General features: G+C 40.6%; 1 protein-coding gene across 1 annotated transcript in view; it reads left to right on the forward strand.

The window, feature by feature from the left end:
* LOC132396041 (eukaryotic translation initiation factor 3 subunit E-A) overlaps window positions 1-15,143 on the forward strand; it is a 165,102-nt gene that overhangs the window by 109,142 nt on the left and 40,817 nt on the right. The window contains exon 10 of the mRNA XM_059973374.1: window positions 13,703-13,812. Coding sequence (XP_059829357.1) covers window positions 13,703-13,812 — 110 coding nt within the window. The remainder of the gene's footprint in view (window positions 1-13,702; window positions 13,813-15,143) is intronic.

The raw sequence follows: 15,143 nt of genomic DNA on the forward strand, positions 1-15,143 counted from the left end.
AGAGCCATCACGCTCTTCAAACATTAATTCTTTCATTCTGGAATCGTTCTCGTGAGCCTCCTGTGGACCCTCTCAAATGGCAGCACATCTTTTCTTCGATAAACACCCCAAAACTGCACATGATACTTCAAGTGTGATTTGACCAAAGTCTTATTAAGCCTCAGCACTACATTGTTGCTTTTATATTCTAGTCTTCTCAAAATAACTGCGAACATTGCATTTGCCTTTCTTACCATTGACTGAACCTGCAATTTAACCTTTAGGGAATCCTGTATGGAGACTCCCAAATCTGTTTGTAACTCTGATTTCTGAATTTACTCTCTGTTAGAAAGTAGTCTGCATCTTTATTGTTTCTACCAAAGTGCATGACCATTCACTTTCCTACACTATATTCCAGCTGCCACTTCCTTGCCCATTCTTCCTATCTGTCTAAATCCTTCTGCAGACTCCCTGCTTCCTCAACACTTTCTGCCTCTTCACCTTTCTTCATAATGTCACAAAGCTGTCAATTCCTTCATTCAGAACAATGATACATAACATGTAAAGAAGTGGCCCAACACCAGTAACTCTGATACATTGATAAGTATCTCTATCTTTTTCTTGTGTTAGGTGTTACCTAAATGGAGCAGTAACTCTGAGGGTATAGTTGGCACTATGAACACCTACATTTAAAGCAGGTGTTGGTAGAAAGACCATTTTTCTTATTGAGTTGCCAATGCTGTTCTTTAAAGTATGCAAGCGTCTACAGCTGACTTAACCTGCTGTCAAATTCAACTGAATACAATAATGAAATACCTGTCTGTAGCAAGTGATAAGCACTTGATGGCAGTAGTTAGAAAATCTTTATAGTTATTTTAAATAATAATTTGCTTTTACTTTAATCGCAAGTTAACGTGAAAACACTGCAGTACAGGTAGTCCCCAAATTACGAATGTCCGACTTAAGAACAACTCATATTTACGAACCGAGGAAGGAGAACACCTTCCGCCATTTTGTCATTGCCGTTGACACTGTGTTGAGTGTGTAACTTCGTAATTGGCTTACATTTTTCTTAGCAAGATTCACCCTGATCCCCCCCCCCCCCCCCCCCCCACCTTTTCCAGTCGGCTGGTGGCGCAGTGAGATTAGCGCCGGGCTCGAGAACGGAGGTTCCCGAGTTCGATCCAGTGACAGACCACTCCCAAGCACGCCGGGTTGATGTCAAGTTCGCAACTGGACCTCGTAAAAAAAAGCACTGCCACCTCCAGTTTAAATTCCCACACGGAATATTGAGGAAGATCAAATACCCAAATCCAGCACAGCCCCCACTTGTCCCATTTAACCTGTCTCAGTGCGGTGGACTTTGGGACCTGGGGAATTCAGTGCGATGATCCTTAGGACCCAGTGGAGGTTGGGACTCGTGTGTTTCTGTTCCGTTGACGGGAAGCGATTGAAAATAAAGTGGAAATAATAAAACGTTTGGAAAGAGGTGAAACATCATCGGTCATTGGAAAAGCATTAGGCTACAGTTGGTCAACAATCGGAACAATTTTAAAGGATAAAGGATAAAGTGGGAATAATGGAGCATGTGAAAGGCCCTGCCCCGATGAAAGCTACAGTTATTACTAAGCAGTGGTTTAATTATTGGAATACATATGTTTCTTGTGTTTTATATGCATAGAAAGGTAAAATATATACTATGTACTAAGACAAATGTTTGACTAACTGACACTAAATAATACCAGATGTACTTGTTCTGACTTACTTACAAATCCAACTCAGACGGACTCAGGAATGGAACTTGTTCGTAACCTGGGGACTGCCTGTAATGTCATTTTTTAATGCTATTTCAGGCAACAATGACAGTTGCAAGAAAAAGTTTGTGAATCATTTGCAATTACCTGCTTTTCTCCATTAAACACTCATAAAATGTGGTCTGATCTTCATCTAAGTCACAATAATAGACAAACACAATCTGCCTAAACTAATAACACACAAACTATTGTACTTTTCATGTCTTAATTGAACACATTGTTTAATCATTCACAGTCCAGGCTGGTCGAGCCTTCTTTAGCAGCAATTTCCTCCACCAAACATTTCCTGTAACTGCTGATCAGACTTACACAATGGTGAGGAATTTTCAGTTCATCAGTATTTCTGGTATACCTTGCATGAACAGGTCATGAAATTGCATCTCAGTTGGGTTAAGATCTGGACTCTGATGTGGCCATTCCCAAACAGGTTTTCTTCTTTTCAAACCATTCTGTTGTTGATTTACTCTTGTGTTTCAGATCGTGTCTTGTTGCATTATCCAGCTTCTATTAAGCTTCAGGCGAGAGACCACTAGCCTGACATTCTCCTGTAAAATGTCTTGATTCAATTTTGAATTCATTGTGCCCTCAATGATTGCAAGCTGTACAGGCCCTGAGACAGCAAAGCACACTGATGCTCTGTCCACCATGCTTCACAGATGAGGGTTTGATGTTGGCATGCAGTGCGCTTTTTCTTCTAAACATAGGGTGGGCATTTCTGTCAAAAAGTTCAACTTTTATCTCATCTGTCCACAGAACATTGTCCCAGAAGCATTGTGGGACTTCCAGGTGGTCTTTTGCAAACTTGAGATGTACAGCAATGTTTTTCTTGGGAGAGCAGTGGTTTCCTCCGTGGCATCCTTCCATGAACAGAGACTTCAGCAAGGTCTAGAAATCTCTGCAGGTTTTCAGATACCCATGGGTTCTCCTTCACCTCCTTCAGTATTGCACGTTGTGCTCTTGGTGTGATCTTTGCAGGATACCCACTCCTAGGGAGAGTAGCAACAGTACTGAGTTTCCTCCATTTGTTGACAATTTCTCATATTGTGGACTGAAGAACACTCAGGTCTTTAGAAATGCTTTTGTAGCCTTTTCCAGCTTCATGCTTCTCTGCAATTCTTCTAAGGTCCTCTGAAAATTGTTTTGATCGAGGCATGGTGCAAATAAACAGATCTTTCTTGAGAAGAGCAGGCTTTGTCAATAACCTGACTTTGTGTGTCTTTTTTTGCAGGGCTGAGCACCTCTACAATCCACACCTCCAATCCCTTCTTGATTGGAACATCCAACTCCAAGTAGCTTTTGTAGATAGCATTAACCCAGAAGTTCACATACTTTTTTGAACCTAGACTGTGATTGTTTAAATGGTGCACTCGGTATTGACGAGATATGTGTTACTAGTTTAGGCAGATTGTGTTTGTCTTTTATTGTGACTTAGATGAAGATCAGACCACATTTTATGAGTAATTAATGCAGAAACCCAGGCAATTGCAAAAGATTCACAAACTTTTTCTTGCACTTTGGTACTGAATATAATTATTCTTTTAATTGAATGAGAGGTTATGAGTATTGCTGATTCTATGCAAGAGTACTTCAACCACCTTTCCTTCCCTCTCCCCTGCAGTTTCTGTTTCTTTTCAAATCCTTACCCAGTTTCCTTTTGAATGGGAATTTAATCTGTCTCCACTGTCTACCCACTATTTTCATTCCTTACCACTCACAACATGTAAATGCTTCTCTTCTATTGGTTTTGGTATATTTGCCAATTGCCTTCTATCTTTGCTCTCTGGGTTTATGATGTTCTCATCTATTGAATGACTAAACCCTTCACGATTTCTGTATGAAATAATGGAGTACTGCAGTTCTGGAATAAATGTGGAGCTGGGAGTCTTCAGTATTATGGTATTGAAAATATATACATTGAAGGGATTAATGACACTGAAAGCCAACACATACCCAGGAGATGATTACTGGTATCCTAGAGTTTTAAACGAGGTAGCAATGGAGACGTCAGCTGTCGTCTTCCAAAACTACATAGTATGGTTCTCGCAGATTGGGTGATAAATGCAAGTTGCCTTCTTTATTTAGGAAAGGAGGTAGGGCCAAATTGAGGAACATTTGACTTCATTGCTCAAACGTCTTATTAAGGGATTGATAGCAGTATTTGGCTGGGCAAAGTCGACATGGATTTATGGAAATGAAATTCTACTTGCCAGTTCTTGACCTATGGCTGGCAGAGTAAATAAGAGGTAGCCTTTATACATGGTTTATTTGGACTTTCAGAAGACCTTCAGTAGAATATTTATGAAAACCAATAAGCACATTGTATTGTGAGAAAACAGTGGCATGCAAAATTTCAGGCATCCCGGTCAAAATTTATGTAACTGTGAATAGTTAAGTGAGTAGAAGATGAACTGATCTCCAAAAGATGAAATAGTCTTTTCAATATTTTAAGCAAGATCAGTGTATTATTTTTGTTTTGTACAATTTTAGAGTGGGAAAAAAAGGAAAGGAGCATCATACAAAAGTTTGGGCACCCCAAGAGATTTGAGCTCTCAGATAACTTTTACCAAGCTCTCAGACCTTAATTAGCTTGCTAGGGCTATGGCTTGTTTACAGTCATCATTAGGAAAGGCCAGGTGATGCAAATATCAAAGCTTTATAAATACCCTGACTCCTCAAACCTTGTCCCTACAATCAGCAGCCATGGGCTCCTGTAAGCAGCTGCCTAGTACTCCAAAAATTAAAATAAATGATGCCCACAAAGCAGGAGAAGGCTGTAAGAAGATAGCAAAGCATTTTCAAGTAGCCATTTCTTCAGTTCATAGTGTAATTAAGAAATGGCAGTTAACAGGAACGGTGGAGGTCAAGTTGAGGTCTGGAAGACCAAGAAAACTTTCCGAGAGAACTGCTCGTAGGATTGCTAGAAAGGCAAATCAAAACTCCCATTTGACTGCAGAAGACCTTCAGAAAGATTTAACAGACTAGAGTGGTGGTACACTGTTCTACTGTGCAGTGACACCAGTATATGACCTTCATGGAAGAGTCATCAGAAGACAATCTTTCCTGCATCCTCACCACAAAATTCAGCATCAGAAGTTTGCAAAGGAACATCTAAACAAGCCTGATGCATTTTGGAAACAAGTCGTGTGGACTGATGAAGTTAAAATAGAATGTTTTGGTCGCAAAGAGTAAAGGTATATTTGGAGAAAAAAGGGTGCAGAATTTCATGAAAAGAACACCTCCCCAGTGTTAAGCACGGGGGTGGATCGATCATGCTTTGGGCTTGTGTTGTAGTCAGTGGCACAGGGAACATTTCACTGGTGAGGGATTCAATTAAATACCAGCAAATTCTGGAAGCAAACATCACATCATCTGTAAAAAAGCTGAAGATGAAAAGAGGATGGCTTCTACAACAGGATAATGATCCTAAACACACCTCAAAATCCGCAATGGAGTACCTCAAAGAGGCGCAAGCTGAATGTTTTGCCATGACACTCACAGCCCCGACCTAAACATCATCGAAAATCTGTGGATAGACCTCAAAAGAGTAGTGCATGCAAGACGGCCCAAGAATCTCACAGAACTGGAAGCATTTTGCAAGGAAGAATGGGCGAAAATCCCCCAAACAAGAATTGAAAGACTCTTAAGGCTGACTTATACTTGTGCGTACAGGCTACACTGTAGCGAGTTTGCATTGGTGTGCGCCAAAACACTAGTTGGTGGTGGGGTTTCTATGCCACAGTGTTGAGTTTCTTCATGAGAGACATGGACGAGGAAATACATTTCAAACATTTTCACATGTCAGCATGTAGATTTGATGATTTGGTACATCTATTTCACATCGGTGTATGCACAGCCTACAGACATGGAGAAGAAACAACTGGAAATGCGATGCTACCAAGCGGACCAATTGCAGTTGTTGTGGTCTGTGTCGCCATGACGCGTGAGTAACTTTTCTGGAGAGGTGCACGTCACCCTATTGTGTAGGGTACAGTGTAGGTATGGCGTATGGTATGTGACACCTATGGTGTAGATGCAATACACAAGTATAAATCAGCCTTTAGCTGGCTATAGAAAGCAGTTACAAGCTGTGATACTTGCCAAAGGGGGTGTTACTAAGTACTGACCATGCAGGGTGCTCAAACTTTTGTTCCGTGCCCTTTTCCTTTTTTGTTACTTTGAAACTGTAAAAGGTGGAAATAAAAAAAAGTAATCTTGTTTAAAATATTAAAGAAATATGTTATCTTTAACTTTTATACCTTTTGGAAATCATGTCATCTTTTACTCTCTTAGCTATTCACAGTAACAGAAATTTTGACCTGGGATGCCCAAACTTTGCATGCCACTGTATATTGATCTTGGTTAATGACTGGTCAAAGTCAGAAAAGAGGTTGGGAACAGATTTTAAGAATGGAAGCTGAGAAATCTCTGCCACAAAGGTGTTTATTGAGTCTCCAGTGGTTCATGACTTTCACCAGTGATTTGGATGATGGAATTAAGTGCATTGTATCCAAATTTGGTGCTCATATAAAACTAGGTGACAGTGAGTGCAGAGGGTAGAGTGACAAATGGGGATACAGGCAGGCAAAGTGCAAGTGTGAGGACAACACAAATGAAACAAACATGGAAAATATAGTTACCCTCATGGGTAGAGAAAGTAAAAGATGGAGTTCTGTGTCCACAAGTCTATTGAATTTTCTGTTTTCTCCTACATCCCAAAGATGTGCTGATTGGTAGGTTAATTGACTCTGTAAGTTGCTCCTATTGTATTGAAGAAAAGTAGAATCTGGTTGGGGGAGCTGATTGAAATGTGGGTGAGGAGAATAAAATGGAATTTGTGTAATGCAGAGGAACTTGGTAGGTCAGGCAGCGTATATAGAACTGGACAAACAGTCAATTTTTCAGGCCAAGACCCTTCATCAGGACTGGAAAGAAAGGGAGAAGATAACAGAATTTTAAAAAGTGGGGGAGGGAAAAGCGGACAGGCTGGAAGATGATAGGTGAAGCCAAGTGGATGGAAAAGGTAAAGGGCTGTAGAAGAAGGAACCTGATAGAAGAGGGGAGTGGACCATGGGAGAAAGGGAAGAAAGATGGGCATTAGGAGGAGGCAATAGGTGAGGAAAAAGGGGTAAGAGGCCACACTGGTCCTGTACTATCTGATCCCTTCTTTTCCAGCCCTTTATCTTTCCCACCCACCTGGCTTCACTTACCACCTTCCAGCTTGTCTGCCTTCCCCTCACCCACTTGGCTCAAATTTCTGGCTTAAATCATAGTGTCATACAGGGTGGAAAGTGGGATGAACATGGAAGAATTTCCACATCTACACTAACCAGCAGGGACCCTTCCATATTAATTATGTTTTCCAACATTTGGCCTGTAGCCTTCTATGCCTGATGATTTGGGCACTTTTTAAGTGCTCACAGTGACTCTGCTTCCACTACTTTTTCTGGCAGTGCATTCCACTCTCCAGGTGGAAAAAAAGGTCCCCCTATGTTCACCTCTAAATCTCTTATCCTTTACCCAAAATCTATGCCCACTAAATTTTATTCACTTTTGAAAAGGAGAAAAGATCCTGCTATCTATTCCTCTCATAATTTTATATATGTGAAATACCTCATTCGCGCCTCTTTAATCCAGAGCATGCTTATCTGGGATGGTCTGAAACTAGTTAAAACAAAATGTTGGATTTTGGAGTCTTTGTAAAGCAGAATTTTGTAAGTTCCATTGTTTGAAAAAAGATGTGCTTTAACAGTTGTAGAACCCCTAAACTAATTCTTGAGAAACATCAAAACAGATTGAAGTTGCCGATTTGAGAGAGACTGCCAGTCCAGGTATTATGTTGAAGTCAGAGTGGCTGTTTCATTATCTTTTTAAACCTGGATGCATGAATTAATAAAACATAGAAAAGGCTGGCTTGGTAATTTCTCCAGCTTTTGCTTCCTGCAATATTTCAAATATTAACGGCTCTGATGTGGTTATAGGAGTTTGTGACTTCTTGATTTCTTCTGATTTGGAATTTTATCGTCACTTCATAATGGAACATGTATTCTGATATCACTTAACAGTGAGGATCAGTCCATATCTGTCTGTTGGAAAATCACATTTGTGACAGGACACAACACTGACAAACCAGACCGTAAATATTGTTCGAGCTTTCTCATTGTAACAACACAGAGTGGATTGCCATTTGGAAGGAGCAATGTCTGTGCTTTCAGATCTCCTTGGAGGCTAGACCAATGTAAAAATCATCATCAATCAGACTAGTAGAAAGTAATATGATTGCAATTTTCCACCTTAAGGGAAGATTACTTAATTTGGATGAATAATGGACAATTCACAGCCCAAAGTGGCAACTTGAAACTGCAGACACTGACGGTCTGTTGCAAATATTGGAGTACCAAAACACTATCTGGGGAAATAGTGAAGTTTTAGATTGTAGTCCTTTGTGAGTTAGTTGTTTACCCAAACATTCTCACAGTATTCTCAATGCAATTTGATTATATAGGTCTGAAGGTAGCCGTTACAACTTGACTTAGTAGGTAATATGGTCAGGGTGAATAATACATTAGCATTTTGTTGGCTGTTTTCCTGTTTTGCTTTAATTTCATGCATGAGTATTGGATTGAATTTCCAGTAATGGCTGGTGCTAGTTATTTTTCATGATGTTGATTTTGGATTTGAAAGGAAACTAAACTAAATCATAGATATAATCTGCTTGGAGCAAATAAGTGATATGTAAAGTTGTTGTCCAGTTAATAAGCACTGTGATAAAGAAGAATGATGGAAAAGGTACAGAATTAAGTATTAAATAATAAGCTGCAGCATATGTCAGGCATCACACCCAAAGAACCTTTTGGCATTTGCCTTCTTGAGCTGACTTTCCCTTTCTCCGACCATTACAAAATTGAAAGAGGCTGTAACTCAGGTTATTCCCACAGCAAGACCCTGTGAATTTTTTATAACATTGATATCTAACTTTTGGATTATTTTTCATTTAAACACTACTGCATACACTGGCATTTGGCCAGTGAGCCCCAGCTGCTGCTTCAATATCAGAGTCAGATTCAAAGTCAGGTTTAATATCATTGGCATATGTCCTGAAATTTGCTGTTTTGGGGCAGCAGTACTGTGCAACCATAGTAATTTTTAAAAGTCTTTAAATTACAGTATACACAGTATATACAAAATTAAAGGGGATAAGAAGTACAAAAAGAAAGCAAAATATGCAAAGAATAGTGAGTTAGTATACGTGGATTCATTGTCCATTCAGAAATATGATGGAGAGGAAGAAGCTGTTCCCAAAATATTGAGTGAATGTCTTCTGGCTCTTGTTCCTCCTCCTTGATGCTTGCAGTGAAAAGAAAGCATGTCTGGGGCGATGGGTCCTTAGTGAAGGATGCAGCCTTTTTGTGGCATCGCACTTTCAGATGTCCTCCATGCTGGGGAGGTTGATGTCCATGATGGGGCTGGCTGAGTTTACAACTTTATTCAGCTTTTTCCAATCCTGTGCATTGGTCCTTTCATAACAAATGATTAGAATGCTCTCCATGGTACATCTGTAGAAATTCGCTGAGTCTTTGTTGACATACCAAGTCTCTTCAGATTCCTAATGAAATATAACCGCCGTTATGCCTTCTTTATAATGTTATCAGTATGTTAGGTCAAGAATAGATCTTCATGATGTTGACACCTAAGAATTTGAAGCTGCTCACTCTTTCCACTGCTGATCCCTCAATGGGGACTGCTGTATTTTACTTCAACTTCTGATTCCTGAAGTCCACAATCAGATCCTTTGTCTTAATGATGTTGAGTGCAAGGTTGTTTTTGTGACACCACTCAACCAGCTGATCTATCTCACTCCTCTGTGCCTCCTCATCACTATCTGAAATTCTGACAATTGTAACATAGAAACATAGAAAACCTACAGCACAATACAGGCCCTTTGGCCCACAAAGCTGTGCCGAACATGTCCTTACTTTAGAACTACCTAGGCTTACTCATAGCCTTCTATTTTTCTAAGCTCCATGTATCCATCCAGGAGTCTCTTAAAAGACTCTATTATCTCCACCTCCACCACCGCTGCTGGCAGCTCATTCCACGCACTCACCACTCTGCATAAAAAACTTGCTGTGCCATTGGCAAACATATAGGTGGCATTGAACTGTGCCCAATCACACAGTCATGGGTGTAGGTAGAGTAGAGTAATGTAGAGTAATGGGCTAAGTACGCATTCTTGAGGTGTTGACTGTCAGTAAGATTTTATTTCTGGTCTGTGCTAACTTTGGTCTACTGATGAGGAAGTTAAAGATCTGGTTGCAGAGGAAGGTACAGAGGCCTAAGTTTTGGAGCATTTTGATGATGGTGTTAAAGGCTGAACTGTAATCAAAAAACAGCATAGTTATTCCTATTGTGGTAATAGACAAATTGCAGCAAGTCCAGGTCCTTGCTTAGGCAAGAGTTGATTCTGGCTATAACCAACCTCTCAAGGCACTTATCGCAGATGTAAGTACAACTAGTGGTGTGCCACAGGGATCAGTGCTGGGTCCATGGTTATTTGTCATCTATATCAATGATCTGGATGATAATGTGGTAAATTGGATCAGCAAATTTGCTGACGATACAAAAATTGGAGGTGTAGTTGACAATGAGGAAGGTTTTCAAAGGTTGCAGAGGGATCTGGACCAGCTGGAAAAATGGGCTGAAAAATGCCAGATGGAGTTTAATGCAGACAAGTGTGAGGTATTGCACTTTGGAAGGAAAAACCAAGGTAGAACATACAAGGTAAATAGTAGGGCACTGAGGAGTGCAATAGAACACAGGGATCTGGGAGTACAGATACAAAGTTCTCTAAAAGTGGTGTCACAGGTAGATAGGGTAGTAAAGAGAGCTTTTAGTACATTGGCCTTTATAAATCAAAGTACTGAGTATAAGAGTTGGAATGTTATGGTGAGGTTGTATAAGGCATTGGTGAGGCCGAATTTGGAGTATTGTGTGCAGTTTTGGTCTCCGAATTACAGAAGGGATATTAATAAGGTTGAAAAGAGTGCAGAGAAGATTTACAAGGATGATGCCGGGACTTGAGAAACTGAATTACAGAGAAAAGTTGAATAGGTTAGGACTTTATTCCCTGGAGCGTAGAAGAATGAGGGGAGGTTTGACAGAGGTATATAAAATTATGCTGGGTATAGATAGAGTGAATGCAAGCAGGCTTTTTCCATGAGGCTAGGGGAGAAGAAAACCAGAGGTACATGGGGGAGAAGTTTAAAGGGAACATTGGGGGTGGGGCTTCTTCACGCTAAGAGTGGTGGGAGTGTGGAATGAGCTGCCAGGTGAAGTGGTAAATGTGGGCTCACTTTTAACATTTAAGAAAAGCTTGGACAGGTACATGGATGAGAGTGTATGGAGGGATATGGTCTAGGTGCAGGTCAGTGGGACTAGGCAGAAATATGGTTCGGCACAGCCAAGAAGGGCTAAAAGGCCTGTTTCTGTGCTGTAATGTTCTATGGTTCAAACTGGGCAATAGTCTGCTCTTCTTGGGCACAGGTATGATTGTCACCCTTTTGAAGCAGTTGGGAATCTGTGACTATAGCAGTGAGAAATTGGAGATGCTCTTGAATGCTTTTGCCAGTTGGTTGGCACAGGTTTTCAGTGGCCTACCAGGTACACCATCAGGCCCTGACGCGTGCATTTGACCTCTTGAAAGATGTTTTGACGTCTACCTCCGAAACAGAGATCACCGTGTTACCATATGTTGCAGGAGTTCACACAGGTTTAGTTTTATTCTCTTTCAAAGCATGCATAAAAGGTGTTAAGCTCATTTGGGAGTGAGGCATCACAGATGTTCATGATGTTAAGTTTCACCTTGTAGGAAGTAATGGCCTGCAAACTCTGCCAGAACTGATGGTACGTCTACTCTTGTTCCTAACTTCAATCAGATTTGCTTATTCACTCTTAAAATAGCCTTCTATAGGTTGTACCTTTTATAATTCTAGATAACTTGTCTTAAATGCCACATATGTAGTTGTCAGCAGTCTACGATTCCGTTGGTTCATCCACGGCTTTTGGTTTGGGTATATTCAGTATATTTTTGAAGGCACACACTCATCTACACAAGTCTTGATGAAGTGAGTAACAACTTGACATATTAATTCAAATTCGAAGGCAGCTCATAATAGTCCTGTAAATGTTCCTCCATCTGCCTTGACCATCCCTTCTTAGTCCGCACCAGTGGTACTCTGATCTTTACTCTCTGTCTGTGTGCTGAACATAGATGTACAGCATAGATGTGATCACAACTTTATAAAATGCAGGTGTTTGATAGCATGATAAGCATTTTTGATGATGGTGTAACAATGGTTAAACGTGTTGGCACCTCTGGGTCCATAAGCAATATTTTGTTGGTAGTTGATATGCGATTTTCTCAAGCTGGCCTGGTTGAAATCCCCCACGATAATAGGGAAGGTATCAGTGCCCTTTTTCATGACTGCAGATCATTGTGCTGAGCTCCTCCAGTGCTTGCCTGACATTGGCCAAGGGTGGAATGTATACTGCAGCCAGGATGATGGTAGTAAACTCCTTTGGCAGATTAAATAGAAGACACTTGATTGCTAGATGTTGCAGGTCAAATGAACAGGACTGAGGCAGAACTGACACATCTGTGCACCACGATGAGTTAATCGTGAAGCATAATTCTCCTTCTCTACCTTTAAAAGGTTTGGCTGTCCTGTCTTGGCAGTCAGGCTGCAGAGCTGCATCCAAAATGGCAGGGGAAGGGGGGGGGAGCCATGTTTCCTGCAAGCAAGTTACACAGCAGCCCCTAATGTCCCTTTGGTACTGCAATCTTGTTCTGAAATCTTCAATTTTATCTTCCAGAGGGTGTACATTTGCCAGTAGGATAGTAGGAAATGGGGATCTAACGGCCCTGCATTTTAACATTTTCTTTTGCTTAAAGAGTGGCGCGTAGCCAGGTGGTTAAGGCATTGGACTAGTGATCTGAAGGTCATGAGTTCGAGCCCCAGCCGAGGCAGCATGTTGTGTCCTTGAGCAAGGCTTTTAACCACACATTGCTCCAGTCCACCCAGCTGAAAATGGGTACTGGCAAAATGCTGGGGGTTAACCTCGCGATAGACTGGTGTCCTATCCGGGGGGTGGGGGTGAGTCTTGTACTCTCAGTCGCTTCAGGCCACGGAAACCGGCATTAACACCAGCCTGATGAGCCTATGAGGCTCGGGACAGACTTTAACTAACTAACTTTATCTTAAAGAGGAATTGTACTCGTGACCTGATGCTCTAGTCCGGGGTCTGCTGATAGAAGATAGGTAGATTTTTAAAAACATCTTAAAATGATGTTTCTTACTAAAATACCCATGGCTATGACTGTGGATTTCAGCTGTAGTGGTCCTAAATGAGAATATTTGATGATTCCCTTTGGAGCTGCATGCAAAGATTAACCACTTGTCAGTACCATCTTAAAATCTTAGATTGGCTGGTGAGAATTTTGGGTTGATATTGATAAGTTTGGTATCCATCTGTGTCAATCTGTTCAGGGGAATAAAACAATACTTAAAAGAATTTTATTTCTCCCTTTATCTAACAGCTAACCTTACTAAGGGCAGAACTCTCTTGCTGGTTTCCAAAATGAATAGTTTTGCTTAGAGATGTGTTTTTGCTGGTTAACAATTTTTCTGCTCGTAGAGTTGCTCTAAATCTTTCTGTTCATTGCTGTTATGTAGAAACTTAATTTTTTTTGGTGCTGATGTTCCAAGATGAGAATCATTTCAGGTTAGGATGTATTGCAAACTACTACAAATGTAGTGAAAGAGGGCCGTGTAAAACGTGTGTTATTTGCTATATTAATGGTTTATTGTGGAATTTTCATTGATTATTTATGTATATATATATTCTCATTTCAGGTGCTTGTGAATGATTTCTTCTTGGTGGCCTGCCTTGAGGACTTCATAGAGAATGCCCGGCTCTTTATCTTTGAGACATTTTGTCGTATTCATCAGTGCATTAGCATCAGGTACAGATGCCTCTTAATCACCAGCTTGTGTAGAAGCACGTCTTAAATCATGATCTCACAGTGAGCTTCTCTAGACATGAAAACAGAAAATACTGAAAACACTCGACAGTATCTGTGGAAGGGGAAACTTGTAAATGCTTTGGGTCTAAGACCATTCATCAGAACTGGGAACTACCCTTTCCCAGTTCCGACAAAGGGTCTCAGAGTTGAAACATTCATCTGTTTGTTTCTCTGCAGCTGCAGCCTGTCAAGGTGAGTGTTTCCAGCATTTTGTTTTTTTTCATTTCCAGCAACAGTTGATTTTTCCCAGAAATGTGTAACTCCTGGAACCCAATTATAGCCAGTCTTTTGAATGGTGCTTGAGTAATACTCTAACTTCAGTTTAACTGATGGAATTGCAAATTAAGTGGATAGTGGTCATGGGACCTTGTGTTTAAGTTTTATTTGAATAAATGTTACTGTCTATGTAGTTCTGAGGTGCTTACTACTGTTCAAATAATTTCTAAACCAGTGGACTAAACCAGTGGAGTTTGAGAGAATTCATGTGTCTGCACTTGAAGTGAGATTCATTGGAGATACTCTGGCGCTTTGTGTGTCTGCCTCATTCCTTTTGAGATGTATTGTTTGATATAGATTTGATTTTGAGTGAAGCTTGTGATTTCAGACACCTTGTGCTCAAACTTCTCTCACCGTTGCATCTCCTCTGTCTGTTTTCAACACACTTTCATGTTGTGACTAGTTTCCTTTAGGATCTGAGATATCACTACTAATCTCTAGTTTAACAGTTATTTGACTTTTATAAACAGTTGGCCCTCCTTATCCGCGAGTTCCGCATGCGCGAATTCAACCAACTGTGAATTGCGAAAACCCAGAAGTGCTTTTCCAGCACTTGTTGTTCGAGCATGTGCAGACTTTTTGTCTTGTCATTATTCCCTAAACAATGCAGTATAACAACTATTTTACATAGCATTTACATTGTATTACGTATTATAAGTAATCTAGAGATGATTTAAAGTTATATGGGAGGATGTGCGTGGGTTATTGTGGATTGGGATTGAAAAAAATCGGAAGTTTTCTTACTCAGTGAGTTGGAACAGGTACATCTGGTATTATTTAGTGTCAGTTAGTCAAACGTTTGTCTTAGAATATAGTATATATTTTACCTTTCTATGCATATAAAACACTTAACGTATGTTTCAGCGCCAGACTCGGGAACGTCTTCCCGAGTTCGATCCAGTGACAGATCGCTATCGAGTGCGCTCTCCGCTGTGCCGGGTTGATGTGAGGATCAAAACCCCAAAACCAAATAATTAAACCACTGCGTCGCCTAG

The sequence above is a fragment of the Hypanus sabinus genome, chromosome 1, assembly GCF_030144855.1.
Source record: "Hypanus sabinus isolate sHypSab1 chromosome 1, sHypSab1.hap1, whole genome shotgun sequence".
NCBI classification, from domain to species: domain Eukaryota; kingdom Metazoa; phylum Chordata; class Chondrichthyes; order Myliobatiformes; family Dasyatidae; genus Hypanus; species Hypanus sabinus.